We start from the raw sequence: 14901 nt of genomic DNA, 5'->3' as shown, positions 1-14901 counted from the left end.
TTAAAAAGGCACCGAGATACTGAAGGAGTACCAGAGCAGGTGACCAAAAACTTTGGTCAGAGAGTTAGTGTTCTTAAGGAGAATTTGAAAGGAGAACAGAAAAGTAACAGAGGCTGAGACACTCAGGAAGGGAAGTCCAGAGCTCAGAACTTGGCCTCCAGTTTTGGACGATTATCATCCGGATGTGAAACATGTCAGACTTGGAGAGATGGAGGGCAGAGATATAGATGGCTTCCAGAGTTGTTCGAGGTTGCATAGATAGGACGAGAGGGGCCATGGAGAAATTTGAAAAGTGAGGTTGGGGATTTTAAAATGAGATGTTGTGAGACTAGGAGCCAGCGTGGACCAGTAGGCACAGGTGATGGGTAAAAGGGACTTGTTTAGAGTCAGGATACAGGAAGCAGTGATGAAGTAGAGCTGGGTGTCCTCAGCTTACATGTGGAACCAGGTTGCCAAGGGACAGCGTATTGATGAGAAATAGAAGAGGGCTAACGAGACATCATTGGGGGACACCAGAGATAATGGTGTGGGAGTGGGAAGAGATTCTTTGGCTGCAATTTAATAGATAAGAATTGATCTGGGAACTTTTGCCGCATTTTCACCCAGCTGGGTGACAGCAGAGAGGAGTTGGAGAAGGATGATGTGGTCAACCATGTCAAAGGCTGTAGACAGGTCGGGAAGGATGAAAATGCTTCATTTCTTACTGTCAGAGCCAGGAAGGGTGTTATTTGTGACTTCATTAAGAGCAGTTTTGGTCCTGTGGAATGGTTGCACCTTGATTGGAGGTATTCAAACATGGAATTCCATGAAAGATGGGCATGAATTTTGGAGATAATAACATGTTCAAGGACTTTGAGAGGGAAAAGGAGACTGGAGGACAGTTGTTTGCAAGGACAAAGGGGTCAAGCATGGATTTTTTGAGGAGAAGGGTGAGAGCAGGTCGTACATTGTCTAGCAGCCAAAAAATCTACCATCTGTATCACCGTGACATTTGTGAGACTGTAAAATCTCTAACGGTATCCTGCAAATAAATGCTGTGCATCGCCTCACTGTTTGAAGCTGTCAATGTTCTTCTGATTTTAACATATCCATCTAATCCTTGTATTCGTCTAATATTTATTACAGAACATCCTAATATGGGAACATCTGTCAGCACCATGGCTGAAGGTCCAAACGAGACAGAATATCCAACAACTACAAAAGGAATGAGAATGGGCACAGGTATGTTCATAAAATACTTCAGAATAAAATTTCTATGCTAATAGATTGACCATATCTTGTGCAAGACCTGCAGCTCAGACAAGAAGAGGGAACAGGACAGGGGCCGAGTAGAAGGAATTAAATGGGTGACCCTCTAAAGGGACAACACTGTCACAGGTTGAGGGAGCCCCTGAGTACTGGAACTGTTCAGTAGATACCTGGCATTGAGCCATGCGTGGCCAAATGCTGCCATGATGGCAGGGACAGTCACCTCACCTCAGATCTAGAATCAACTGGCTGCTTAACGAAGAGGGTTCCCTTGTATTGAAGTTTTTATTATAATCTCACTCCTGAAAGGTCTGGCTCCAATCTTTTTTACTATACTCCCTAGTCATAGAGCCATGGGGAGAATTCCACACCAAGGCCGTGACCCGCACCACCTCCCTGGATTAAAATTAAGCTGCACCAAGCTCCATGTGACTGGGAGTGTCCGAGCCAAATTAACAGCCATAGGGCCATTAATTGGCTCAGAACAAGACTTAAGCTGCTATCAGAAAGGATGTCCCACCTCCGAGAGCTACCTGATCATAAAATGGCAAGTAGCATTCATGCCATACAAGTGCCAAGCAATGATGATCTCCAACTAGATAGAATATAACCATCTCCACTTGACATTTAATGGCATCACCATCATTGAATTGCCCGCTATCAACATCCTGGGGGTTACCATTGGCCAGTAACTGAACTGGATTCGCCATATAAATACTGTAGCTACAAGAGCATGTCAGAAGCTGGGAATTATGAGGAGAGTAACTCACTCCTGTCTTCTCAAAGTCTGCCCACCATCTGCAAAGCACAACTTAGGAGTGCAATGGAATATTCTCCCCTTGCCTAGATGTCTGCAGCTCCAACAACACTCAAAAATCTACACCATCCAGAACAAAGAGCCCACTTGATCGGCATCCCATCCACCAATTAAAACATTTTAAAAATTATTAATTCATGGGTTGTGGGCTTCACTGGCTAGGCCAGCATTTATTGCCCATCCTGAGTTCTAAATTGCCCTTGAGATGATGGTGGTTAGATGCCGCCTTGAACTGCTGCAGTCTATATGGCGCAGGTATATCCACAGTGCTGTTAGGGAGTGAGTTCCAGCGACAGTGAAGGAATAGTGACATATTTTCAAGCCAAGATACTGAGTGGTTTGGAGGAGAACTTCCAGATGGTGGTGTTCCCATCTATTGCTGCCCTTGCCTTCTGAGATGGTAGCGTCTGTGGGTGGGAAGGTGCTGTCTAAGCAGCCTTGGTGAGTTCCTGCAGTGCATCTTGTAGATCGTACGCACTATTGCCACTGTGTCGGTGGTGGAGGGAGTGAATGTTTGTGGATGGGGTGCCAATCAACCGAAACAAAAACAGAATTACCTGGAAAAACTCAGCAGGTCTGGCAGCATCGGCGGAGAAGAAATCAGTTAACGTTTCGAGCCTTCATGGCCCTTCGGCAGAACTGAAGCATAGTTAGAAGGGAGAAATATAAATTGGTTTAAGGTGGGTTGTGGGGGGGGAGGTGGTGGGGGGAGAGAGAGACATTGAGGGTGTGGTGATTGTGGAGATGAGCAGATAATCAAAAGATGTCACAGACAAAAGGGTCAAAGAGGTGTTTTGTCTCAGAAAAGTGCTAATTAAGAATGGAAGACAGGATATTCAAAGTACAGCTCTAGTGGCGGTGGGGTGGAAAGGCTAACAAGGTTTTAGTTTTAGATTTAAAAATAATGGAAATAGGTGGGGAAAGAAGAATCTATATAAATTATTGACAAAAAAGCCGGGGGTGGGGGAGAAACGGGGTGGGGATGGGGGGAGGGAGTTTAAGATCCAAAGTTGTTGAATTCAATATTCAGCCCGGAAGGCTGTAAAGTGCCTAGTCGGAAGATGAGGTGCTGTTCCTCCAGTTTGCGTTGGGCTTCAGTGGAACAATGCAGCAAGCCAAGGACAGACATGTGGGCAAGAGAACAGGGTGGAGTGTTAAAATGGCAAGCGACAGGGAGGTTTGGGTCTTTCTTGCGGACAGACCGCAGGTGTTCCGCAAAACGGTCGCCCAGTTTGCGTTTGGTCTCTCCAATGTAGAGGAGACCGCATTGGGAGCAACGAATGCAGTAGACTAAGTTAGGGGAAATGCAAGTGAAATGCTGCTTCACTTGAAAGGAGTGTTTGGGCCCTTGGACGGTGAGGAGAGAGGAAGTGAAGGGGCAGGTGTTGCATCTTCTGCGTGGGCATGGGGAGGTGCCATAAGTGGGGGTTGAGGAGTAGGGGTTGATGGAGGAGTGGACCAAGGTGTCCCGGAGGGAACGATCCCTACGGAATGCCGTCAGGGGGTGTGAAGGGAAGATGTGTTTGGTGGTGGCATCATGCTGGAGTTGGCGGAAATGGCGGAGGATGATCCTTTGAATGCGGAGGCTGGTGGGGTGATAAGTGAGGACAAGGGGGTCCCTATCATGTTTCTGGGAAGGAGGAGAAGGCGTGAGGGAGGATGCGCGGGATATGGGCCGGACACGGTTGATGGCCCTGTCAACGACCGTGGATGGTAAACCTCGGTTAAGGAAGAAGGTGGACATGTCAGAGGAGCTGTTTTTGAAGGTAGCGTCATCAGAACAAATGCGATGGAGGCGATGGAACTGAGAGAATGGGATGGAGTCTTTACAAGAAGCGGGGTGTGAGGAGCTGTAGTCGAGGTAGCTGCGGGAGTCGGTAGGCTTGTAATGGATATTGGTGGACAGTCTATCATCAGAAATTGAGACAGAGAGGTCAAGGAAGGGAAGAGAAGTGTCAGAGATGGACCATGTGAAGATGATGGAGGGGTGGAGATTGGAAGCAAAATTAATAAATTTTTCCAGGTCCCGACGAGAGCATGAAGCAGCACCGAAGTAATCATCAATGTACCGGAGAAAGAGTTGTGGGAGGGGGCCGGAGTAGGACTGGAACAAGGAATGTTGCACATACCCCATAAAGAGACAGGCATAGCTGGGGCCCATGTGGGTACCCATAGCCACACCTTTTATTTGGAGTAAGTGAGAGGAGTTAAAGGAGAAATTGTTCGGTGTGAGAACAAGTTCAGCCAGACGGAGGAGAGTAGTGGTGGATGGGGATTGTTGGGGCCTCTGTTCAAGGAAGAAGCTAAGGGCCCTCAGAACATCCTGGTGGGGGATGGAGGCGTAGAGGGATTGGACATCCATGGTGAAGAGGAAGCGGTTGGGGCCAGGGAACTGGAAATTGTTGATGTGACGTAAGGTGTCAGAGGAATCACGGATGTAGGTGGGAAGGGACTGGACAAGGGGAGAGAGAAGGTAGTCAAGATAACTAGAAATGAGTTCCGTGGGGCAGGAACAGGCTGACACGATCGGTCTGCCAGGACAGTTCTGTTTGTGGATTTTGGGTAGGAGGTAGAAGCGGGCCGTCCGAGGTTGGGCGACTATCAAGTCGGAAGCTGTGGGAGGAAGATCTCCAGAGGAGACGAGGTCAGTGACAGTCCTGGAAACAATGGCTTGATGTTCTGTGGTGGGGTCATGGTCCAGGGAGAGCTAGGAGGAAATGTCTGCGAGTTGACGCTCAGCCTCCGCGAGGTAGAGGTCAATGCGCCAGACAACAACAGTACCACCCTTGTCAGCGGGTTTGATGACAATGTTGGGGTTGGACCTGAGAGAACGGAGTGCAGTGAGTTCAGAGAGAGACAGATTAGAATGGGTGAGAGGAGCAGAGAAATTGAGACGGCTAATGTCACGCCGACAGTTCTCAATGAAAAGATCAAGAGAAGGTAAGAATCCAGAGGGAGGGGTCCAAGTGGAGGGAGAATATTGGAGGTGGGTAAAAGGATCCGTTGAACGGGGAGAGGACTCCTGTCCAAAGAAGTGAGCACGGAGACGAAGACGGCGGAAGAAGAGTTCAGCATCATGCCGAGCCCGAAATTCATTTAGATGAGGGCGTAAGGGTATGAAACTAAGTCCTTTGCTGAGCACTGAACGTTCAGCATCGGAGAGGGGAAGGTCAGGGGGTATAGTGAATACGCGGCTGGGGCTGGGATTGGAAGATGGGGTGAGGACGGAGGGACAAGCAGGAGTGGAGGGTCCCAGATGGGTGTTGGACTCATCGACTCCAACACCCATCTGGGACCCTCCACCCCTGCTTGTCCCTCCGTCCTCACCCCATCTTCCAATCCCAGCCCCAGCCGCGTATTCACTATACCCCCTGACCTTCCCCTCTCCGATGCTGAACGTTCAGTGCTCAGCAAAGGACTTAGTTTCATACCCTTACGCCCTCATCTCAATGAATTTCGGGCTCGGCATGATGCTGAACTCTTCTTCCGCCGTCTTCGTCTCCGTGCTCACTTCTTTGGACAGGAGTCCTCTCCCCGTTCAACGGATCCTTTTACCCACCTCCAATATTCTCTCTCCACTTGGACCCCTCCCTCTTGATTTTTACCTTCTCTTGATCTTTGAGTATTCCATCACACAGCTGACTTGTGCCTTGTAGATGGTGGACAGGCTTTGGGTAGTCAGGAGCGGAGTTACTCACTGCAGCATTCCTAGCCTCTAACCTGCTCTTCTAGCCAATGTATTTATGTGGCTAGTTCATGTCACTTTCTGGTCAATTGTAACCCCCAGGATATTGATGGTGGAGAATTCAGCAATGGTAATGGCATTGAATGTTAAGGGGCGATGGTTAGATTGTCTCTTGTTGGAAATGGTCATTGTCTGATAGTGGTGTGGCACAAATATTACTTGCCACTTGTCAGCCCAAGCCTGGATATCACCCAGGCCTTGCTGCATGTGGACATGGACTGCTTCAGTATCTGAGGAGTTGTGAATGATGCTGAACATTGTGCAATCATCAGTGAACATCCCCGCTTCAGACCTTATGATGGAATGAAGATCATTGCTGAAGCAGCTGGAGATGGTTGGGCCTAGGACACTACCCTGAGGAACTCCTGCAGTGATGTCCTGGAACTGAGATGATTGACCTCCAACAACCACAACCATCTACATTTGTGTTTGGTCTGACTCCAACCACTGGAGAGTTTTCCCACTGATTCCCATTGACTACAGTTTTGCTAAGGTTCCCTGATGCCACACCCTTTCAAATGCTGCATTGATGTCAAGGGCAGTCACTTTCATCCCACCTCTGGAGCTCAGCTCTTTTGTCCATGTTTGAAACAAGACTGTAATGAGGTAAGGAGCTGAATGATCCTGGCGGAACCCAAATGAGTGTCAGTGAGCAGGTTATTGCTGAGCAATTGCTGCTTGAAAGCACTGTTGCTGACTCCTTCCTTCACTTTACTGATAGTCGAGTATAGACTGATGGGTAATTGGCCGGGTTGGATTTGTCCTGCTTTTTGTGTACAGGTGATACCTGGGCAATTTTTCACATTGTCGGGCAGATGCCAGTGTTGTAGCTGCACTGAAACAGCTTGGCTAGGGGCGCTGCAAGCTCTGGAGCTTAAGTCTTCAATACTGTTGCTGGAATATTGTCAGGGCCCATAGCCTTTGCAGTATCCAATGCCTGCATCTGTTTCTTTATCACGTGGAGTGAATTGAATTGGCTGAAGACTGGCATCTGTCATGCTGGGGGCATCTGGTGGAGGCCGAGATGGATCATCCACTGGGCACTTCTGGCTGAAGATTGTAGCAAATGCTTCAGCCTTATCTTTTGCACTGATGTACTGGACTCCCCCATCATTGAGGATGGGGGTATTTGTGGAGCCTCCTCCTCCAGTGAGTAGTTTAATTGTCCGCCATCATTCATGACTGGACATGGTAGGATTGCAGAGCTTAGATGTGATCCATTGGTTGCGGAATCACTTAGCTCTGTCTGTTACTTGCTGCTTATGCTGTTTGGCACACAAGTAGTCCTGTGTTATAGCTTCACCAAGTTGACACCTCATTTTTAGCTATGCCAGATGCTGCTCCAGGTGTGCCCTCCTGCACTTTTCATTGAACCAGGATTAATCCCCTGGCTTGGTGGTAATGGTTGAGTGTGGGAAATACCGGGCCATGAGGTTATAGATTGTGGCTGAGTACAGTTCTGCTGCTGCTGATCGCTCACAGCGCCTCATGGTTGCCCTGCCTTGAGTTGCTAGATCTGTTTGAAATCTATCCCAATTAGCACGATGATGGAGGGTATCCTCAATGTGAAGACATTAGCTCCTTCCACCATTTACGCACAGTGGCAGCAGTGTGTAGTGTCTACAAGATGCACCGTAGAATCTCACCGAGGCTCCTTTGACTCCACCTTCCAAATCCATGACCTTTACCACCAAGAAGAACAAGGGCAACAGATGCATGGGAACACCATAACCTGCAAGTTCCTCTCCAGGCTACACACTATCCTGACCTTGAATAAAATCACTGTTCCTTTACTGTCACTGTGTCAAAATCCTGGGACTCCCTTCCCAGAAGCACTGTGGGCATACATGCACCAGATATATTGCAGTGGCTCAAGAAGGTGTCTCACCACCTCCTTCCCTGGGGCAATTTGGGATAGACAACAAATGCTGGCCTTGCCATCGACTCCCACATCCAGCAAACAATAAAGACAATTGCTGGGTTTAAATTTGAGATTGATAGCTTCTTGTTAACCATGGGTATGAAGGGATTTGGGGCAAGGTTAGGAATTAGGTCACAAATCAGCTATGCTATCACTTAATGTTTCTGGATTTTCACACTTTGTTTGATAATGTGGCTCACAGGAGGATTCAGTTGCTTCCTGTAAAGGAAATAGAACAATGTGGCTAGAAATTCAATGATGTTTGTTTTTCTCCATTTTGTGTTCACAGATCCAAACTCCAGAATCACTGAGTTCTTGACAAAGTGGGATGATTTCCAGCTGTCCCAGTTGACAAAATTTTACTGGGACAGACTAGAACAGGCGATTGAAGAAGGGGTGGATGGAATCAGCTCATTGTTAACATACGAGAAGATTTTCAATGGACACGAACATCGGGTAAGTGGGAGGGTTGCAATGAGTTTGGGTTATTTAAACATTACAGAACTTGCAGAATGTAAGGATGATAGAAGACCAAGATCTATCTAGATCATCTTCTAACACCCGGGCAGTCACATGCTAATAATGGTGATAAATCAATCTCCAATAATTAGCCTACAACAGAACCAAGCATGAGGTGAGGAAAGTCTCAGAGCTTTGGGAACCATAGACCCAAAGTGATCTGTTTCTTCCAAGCCTACAATACTTACCACATACAGATACAGCAGCATTGTGGTTACGTTACTGAATTAACAAACTAGTAGCCTGGACTCTTACTCCAGAGACCTGAACTTAGATCTCACTGTGACAGTTTGTGAATTTGATATAAGGTAATTAGATAACATTGAATTGTCATCAAAAGCCATCTGGGTGGCTCATGTCCTTTAGGGAAGGAAACCTGCTGTCCTTACTCATCCTGACCTGTATATGGCTCCAGACACCCAGCAACATGGCTGACTCTTCACTGCCCTCTGAAATGGTCTAGATCAACATGCAACACAGCTATAAAAAGGTATAATAAGAGCACCCAGCATTGGATTTAGTCACAGCTCAGTCGATCATGCAAAGTCCCCACTAACATTGAAGGACTTGTAACAAATGTGACTAATAAAACAACAGCCTGACATAAGAATAATCCTGTCAATATGACCATCAAACAACATCCCAGACTCTTCTGCTACTATTCCTGGGTATGCCCTTTCCCACTAGATGGATCCACCAGAGATGGCAGCCTAGGGGTATACAGTAACCAGGGAGAGTCCTCAATATAGACGCAGAACCCCAGGAAATCTCTTGGCATGGGGCCAAAGATAGACAACAAAACCACCTGTTGATTATTGCCCTCCTTCAGTCGATGAATATGGACTCCTCCAGGTTAATTAGAAAAAGCAGGGGCAGAGTATTCACTATGGGTGGGGACTTAATTTCTCCAATCAAGAATGGCTCGGTAGCACCACTAATGACAGTGCTTTCTGAGTCCTGAAAGACATATCTGCCACACTGGGCTTGCAGCAGTTGGCCAGAGAACCAACAGGAGGTGAAACCTTCTTTGTCCTCACCCATCTACCTATTGCAGATTCATCTATCTATGACACTATAGGAGTGACCACCGCACAGTCCTCGTAGGAAATGAAGTACCGTCTTCAAATTGAAGACACCTCTCATTGTGATGTGCGATAGTATCACCGTGCTAAATGTGATGGATACACAATAGATCTACTGTCTCTAAACTCACTATCCACAAAGCGCTGTGTGCCATCAGCTGCAGAATTGTGGTAAGGCATATCCATCACTCCACCATTTCAATCAAACCAGGGGCTCAACCCTGGTTCAATTAATGTGTAGGAGAGCGTTGCAGGATCAGCATCAGGGGTATATAAACATGAGATGCCAACCTGGTGAGGCCACAACACATCAGCATAACATATATACTTCACATCTGTCTTCACCCAAGAGAATGAGGGTGAAGATATCGAACTCGGGGATAGAGACTGCAAGGTTCTTGAGCAAATTGATATCGGGAGTGACAAGGTATTGGAGGTGTTGGCAGGCTTAAAAGTGGACAAATCTCCAGGTCTGGATGATGTGTGTCCCAGACTGCTGAGGGAGGCAAGGGAGGAGATCGCAGGGGCTCTGACTCAAATTTTTAATTCCTCTCTGGCCACGGGGGAGGTTCCAGAGGACTTCAGAACAGCTAATATGGTTCTGCTATTTAAGAAGTGTTATAGAGAGAAGCCAGGGGACTACGGGCCAGTGAGCCTCACGTCAGTGGTAGGGAAACTATTGGAGAAAATTCTGAAGGAGAGAATCTATCTCCACTTGGAGAGGCAAAGTTTGATCAGGGATAATCAGCATGGCTTTGTCAGAGGGAGGCCATGCCTAACAAATTTAATTTAATTTTTTGAGGAGGTGACCAGGTGTGTAGATGAGGGTAGTGTAGTTGATGTAGTTTATATGGAATTCAGCAAAGCCTTTGACAAGGTCCCACATGGGAGACTTATAAAGAAGGCAAATGCACATGGGAGACAGGGTAATTTGACGAGGTGGATTCAATATTGGCTTAGTTGTAGGAGACAGAGAGTGATGACAGAAGGATGTTTTAGTGACTGGAAGCCTGTGTCCAGTGGTGTACCACAGGGATCTGTGCTGGGTCCCCTATTATTCATCATTTATAAAAATGACATAGATGACAATGTGGGGTGTAGGACGAGTAAGTTTGTGGATGACACAATGATTGGCCGGGTGGTTAACAGTGAGGTTGAGTGTCCTGGGCTACAGGAAGATATAGACGGGATGGTCAAATCCACAGATAAGTGGCAGATAGAATTTAACCCTGTAAAGTGTGAGGTGATATACTTTGGAAGGAGTAATTTGACAAGGAATTATTCAATGAACCGCAGGACACTAGGAAGTTCACAGGAACAAAGGGACCTCGGCGTGCGTGTCCATAGATCTCTGAAGGAGGATGGGCATGTTAGTGGGGTGGTGAAAAAGGCATATGGGACACTTGCCTTTATCAATCAAGGCATAGATTACTAAAGTAGGGAGGTCCTGTTGGAGTTGTATAGAACCTTGGTGAGGCCACAGCTGGAGTACTATGTGCAGTTCTGGTCGCCACATTATAGGAAGTATGTGATTGCACTGGACGGGGTGCAGAGGAGATTCACCAGGATGTTGCCTGGGATGAAAAATTTAAGTTATGAAGAGAGGTTGGATATACTTGTGTGGTTTTCGTTGGAGTAGAGAAGACCTGAGGGGTGACCTGATTGATGTGTACAAGATTATGAGGGGCATGGACAGAATAGATAGGGAGCAACTGTTCCCCTTAGTTGAAGGGTCAGTTACGAGGGGACATAGTTTCAAGGTGAGGGGCAGGCGGTTTAAGGGGATGTGAGGTAAAACGTTTTTCCCCAGAGCGTGGTGAAGGTCTGGAATGCGCTGCCTGGGAGGGTGGTGGAGGTGGGTTGCCTCACATCCTTTAAAATGTACCTGGATGAGCACTTGGCACATCATAAAATTCAAAGCTATGGGCCGGTAAATGGGATTAGGTAGGTAGGGCAGGTGTTTCTCACGTTTCGATGTAGACTCGATGGGCCGAAGGGCCTCTTCTGCACTCTGTGATCCTGTGATATTCAGAAGCAAGTGATCCCACAACCAACAGTGCATATAGCTTTGCATTCCTGCCAGACTAGTAATATTGTGGTGATAAGCTAAACAACTAACTGGAGGAGAAGAATCCACAAACATTCACATAATCAATGATGGGGAGCCCAGCACGAGTGCAAAAGATAAGGCTGAAGCTTTTGCAACTATCTTCAGTCCAAAGTGTTTAGCTGATGATTCATCCACTAGGTTCTGGTTCCCATTATCACTGAAACAAGTCTTCAGCCAATTTAAATCCCTCCACATGATGTAAAGGAGCAACCGAGCTCACTGGATACAAGGTCCCCAACAATATCCCGGCTGTAATGCTGGAGATTAGTGCTCCAGGACTAGCCGCAATTCTAGCCAAGTTGTCTCAGTGCAACACTGGCATCTCCCTGATAATATGGAAAATTTCACGGGAATATCCTATCCATGAAAAGCAGGACAAATCTGAGCCAGCAATTGCAATTCCATCAGCCTACTCTCAGTCATCAGCAAAACAATGGAAGGTATCATCGACAGTGCTTTGAACTGGCCCTTACTCAGCAATAACCTGCTCACCAATACTCAGTTTCGGTTCTGCCAGGACCACTCTGTTCCAGACCTAATCGCAGCTTTGGCTCAAACATGGCCAAAAGAATTCCAGAGGAAAGGTGAAGGTGCTTTCCCTTCACATCCAGGCAGCATTTGAGCTAATGTGGCATCATGGTGTCCTCACAAATTGAAGTCAATGGGAAACAGCAATCATATTACTTCTCAATCTCTTTTTCCAGTGAGGACGCGCCCAGTTTACACAATAGATCCTCGCCCAACCCCTCCATCCTCTCAAACGTTCTAGTTGTTCTCTTCAGTAGCTCTCATAACCTTGTTGTACTGAGGCAATCAGGACTATACACAGTATTCTAAGTATGGTCACACCAATGTTTTTAGGAAGTTGCAAATTACCTCACACTTTTGGCTCAATATTGCCCTCTTAATACACCCCAACACCTAATTTGCTTTCCATGCTGCCACTGAGAATTGTTCCCATATTAGATAACGGAATCACCAAATCTTACAGAATAGAAATGGGAAAATGGATAGAACTGCAAATATTGTGAATCTGACACAATGATATGAAACTGAAAACACCCAGCAGATCCATCATTATCTGTAAAAGGATAGGGGAATGATTCAGGTTTATCTCTATAAATAAAAGGAAAGAGTTTGATGAGGCTGGGAAAAGGAGAGAACAGGGTGGGTATAGTGGGAAAGCCTTCACCATCCCCTTCTCTAGGGTCATTAAGAATGAGTAACAAATGCTGACTTAGCCAGTGAAAGAATATTTTAAAACTCCTGTCCCTGTTTCTCGCTCTGACAGTCACCCCTCATGGGTGAACATCAGGTAATTGAGTTCATTCACTGTGTAATTTCCTGCCTCTATACCCTTGGTGTGGAACGTAACTCCCTTTTCCGACTGTTAGACATTGGAAAAATTGACCCCATTGTCTGCTTTCCCAGCCACAAACTCCATCTTCTCACCACTTGTTTGGATTTCTCCCCCTGGTCACTGACTAAAGCTTAGCCAGGCTATCTGGGATTTCAGTGTCCAGCTTCAAGCTGAACTCAATTTGCTGCAAACTTGCCAGCAGAAAAATGTCCTACTTCTCTCCACACAACACTGCAAGTCTCTCCCCCTATCTCAGCACTTCTTCTCAACCTTCATCCATGGATTTGGAACAGTTGAGTGTGGAGGTAACCAAGGTAACCTTGCAACCTCTGGAATGTTAAGCTACTCAGATTCTGCTGCCTTTACCCTGAACCACTCCAGGTCCCAGATATCACTTGTGTGCTCACAAACCTACAATATCTCCCAGTACTCAGATGCCTTCAATTTAAAATTCCCATTCTTCTGTTTAAATAACTTAATGACCTTGACCCTTTCGTTCCTTGTAAGCTGCTCGAGTCCTGAAACCTCCCATTGGAATTCTCCATTGCTCTGACTCTGGCCTTATGAGCAGCCTCTCCTTCACACCACCACAGTGTTCAGTTATCTTGGGTCCCACTCACTCTCAAAACCTATCCACTTCCCACTCCTTACCAAGTTTTCATACTCGTAGCAAATTTGCAAAAATATCAAGTTTCTGAACTTTCAGTTACTGAGGGGGAAATTGATCGGATTGATTGGATTTTTCACCATTATTATTGGTCGATTCTCCTGACAGATAAATCGACAGTACTGGTTTGGTTCAGTCAATGGTGATTTCTGTGCCAGTTTTCATTTTAAGATTCCCATTCTTTTGTGAAAATAACTTAATGACCAGAATTGTCCCTTCCCCTCCACCAGAGATCTGATTTGCTGCTATTTTCCTGCTGAGTAAATGAGAAACTGTAACAGCAAGAAGTCAGTGTGAGGAAACAAGTGGATCATATTGTCAATCAATAATTTGACAAAGAAAACTCATCACACTGATCACATTAAAATACTGCAGATTGTCAATGATTCCTCACTCCCCCCAAAATGTATTTCAGACTTCTGGCTTAGTTTATTCACATTCATTTGCTGTTAATGACTGAAATGAGATGAAGATGATTTTTAGTGAATGTTCATTATGTATCAGTTCTCAGCCCAGTGACTGTTTATTGGGCTCAAAACAATTGGAAATGCCATCACTGAGCAGATCCTTTCCTTCTCATTCTCAGTGTTTATCTTTCACTCTGATCCTCAATATATTCATTATTATTCTTTGCAGAAAGTCACCGAGCTCACGAATAAGGGAAACCGGGCGGAGAGTTCCAAGCTTCTCCTAAGTCTGGTGATGGAGAAAGGCTCTCGGGCCCGAAGGGTGATGTGGGAATCCTTTGTGAAAGTGCATCATGGGGTCCCAAAGTTGGATAAAATAATAAAAGAAATACAGGAACTTGGTACGGTAAAATCACACAGTGAATTCAATTTCAGATTCAAACATTGCAGATTTTGCTATAACATTACACAGATCTGATTTCATGACAGTTAATTGCTTTAAACAGGTTCTGATCCATTTGATTACATGAACATTGGAAGAGGCTTATCTGAAGTACCCAGTCACCTGAAAGGTAAGAGATGAAATGGACATTTAAAACCATTTCACTTTTTTTTATTCATTCACGGGGTGTGGGCTTCGCTGGCTGGGCCAGCATTTATTGCCCATCCCTAGTTGCCCTTGAGGTGGTGGTGGTGACCTGCCTTCTTTACTGCAGTCCATGTGGTGTAGGTACGCCCACAGTGCTGTTTAAAGGGAGTTCCAGGATTTTGACCCAGCGACAGTGAAGGTATGGTGATATATTTCCAAGTCAGGGTGGTGAGCGACTTGGGTGGTGGTGTTCCCATCTATCTGTTGCCTTGGTCCTCATAGGTGGTAGTGGTCGTGGGTTTGGAAGATGCTGTCTAAGGAGACTTGGTGAGTTTCTGCAGTGCACCTTGTAGATGGTACACACTGCTGCTACTGTGCGTCAGTGGTGGAGGGAGTGAATGTTTGTGGATGTGGTGCCAATCAAGCAGACTGCTTT

The 14901-nt window shown here is 46.2% G+C and overlaps 1 protein-coding gene across 1 annotated transcript in view; it reads left to right on the top strand.

Moving 5' to 3' along the window:
- The window catches only part of LOC144686331 (NACHT, LRR and PYD domains-containing protein 3-like), a 57606-nt gene that overhangs the window by 8912 nt on the left and 33793 nt on the right, over positions 1 to 14901 (top strand). Inside the window, 4 exon segments of the mRNA XM_078551412.1 lie at positions 1126 to 1221; positions 8021 to 8187; positions 14106 to 14277; positions 14383 to 14448. Coding sequence (XP_078407538.1) covers positions 1137 to 1221; positions 8021 to 8187; positions 14106 to 14277; positions 14383 to 14448 — 490 coding nt within the window. The 5' untranslated portion in view covers positions 1126 to 1136.

The sequence above is a fragment of the Cetorhinus maximus genome, chromosome 11 (assembly GCF_964194155.1).
Source record: "Cetorhinus maximus chromosome 11, sCetMax3.hap1.1, whole genome shotgun sequence".
Classification (NCBI taxonomy): domain Eukaryota; kingdom Metazoa; phylum Chordata; class Chondrichthyes; order Lamniformes; family Cetorhinidae; genus Cetorhinus; species Cetorhinus maximus.
The sequence above is the reverse complement of the archived record's forward strand: the minus strand, read 5'-3'. Positions and strand labels throughout refer to the sequence as shown.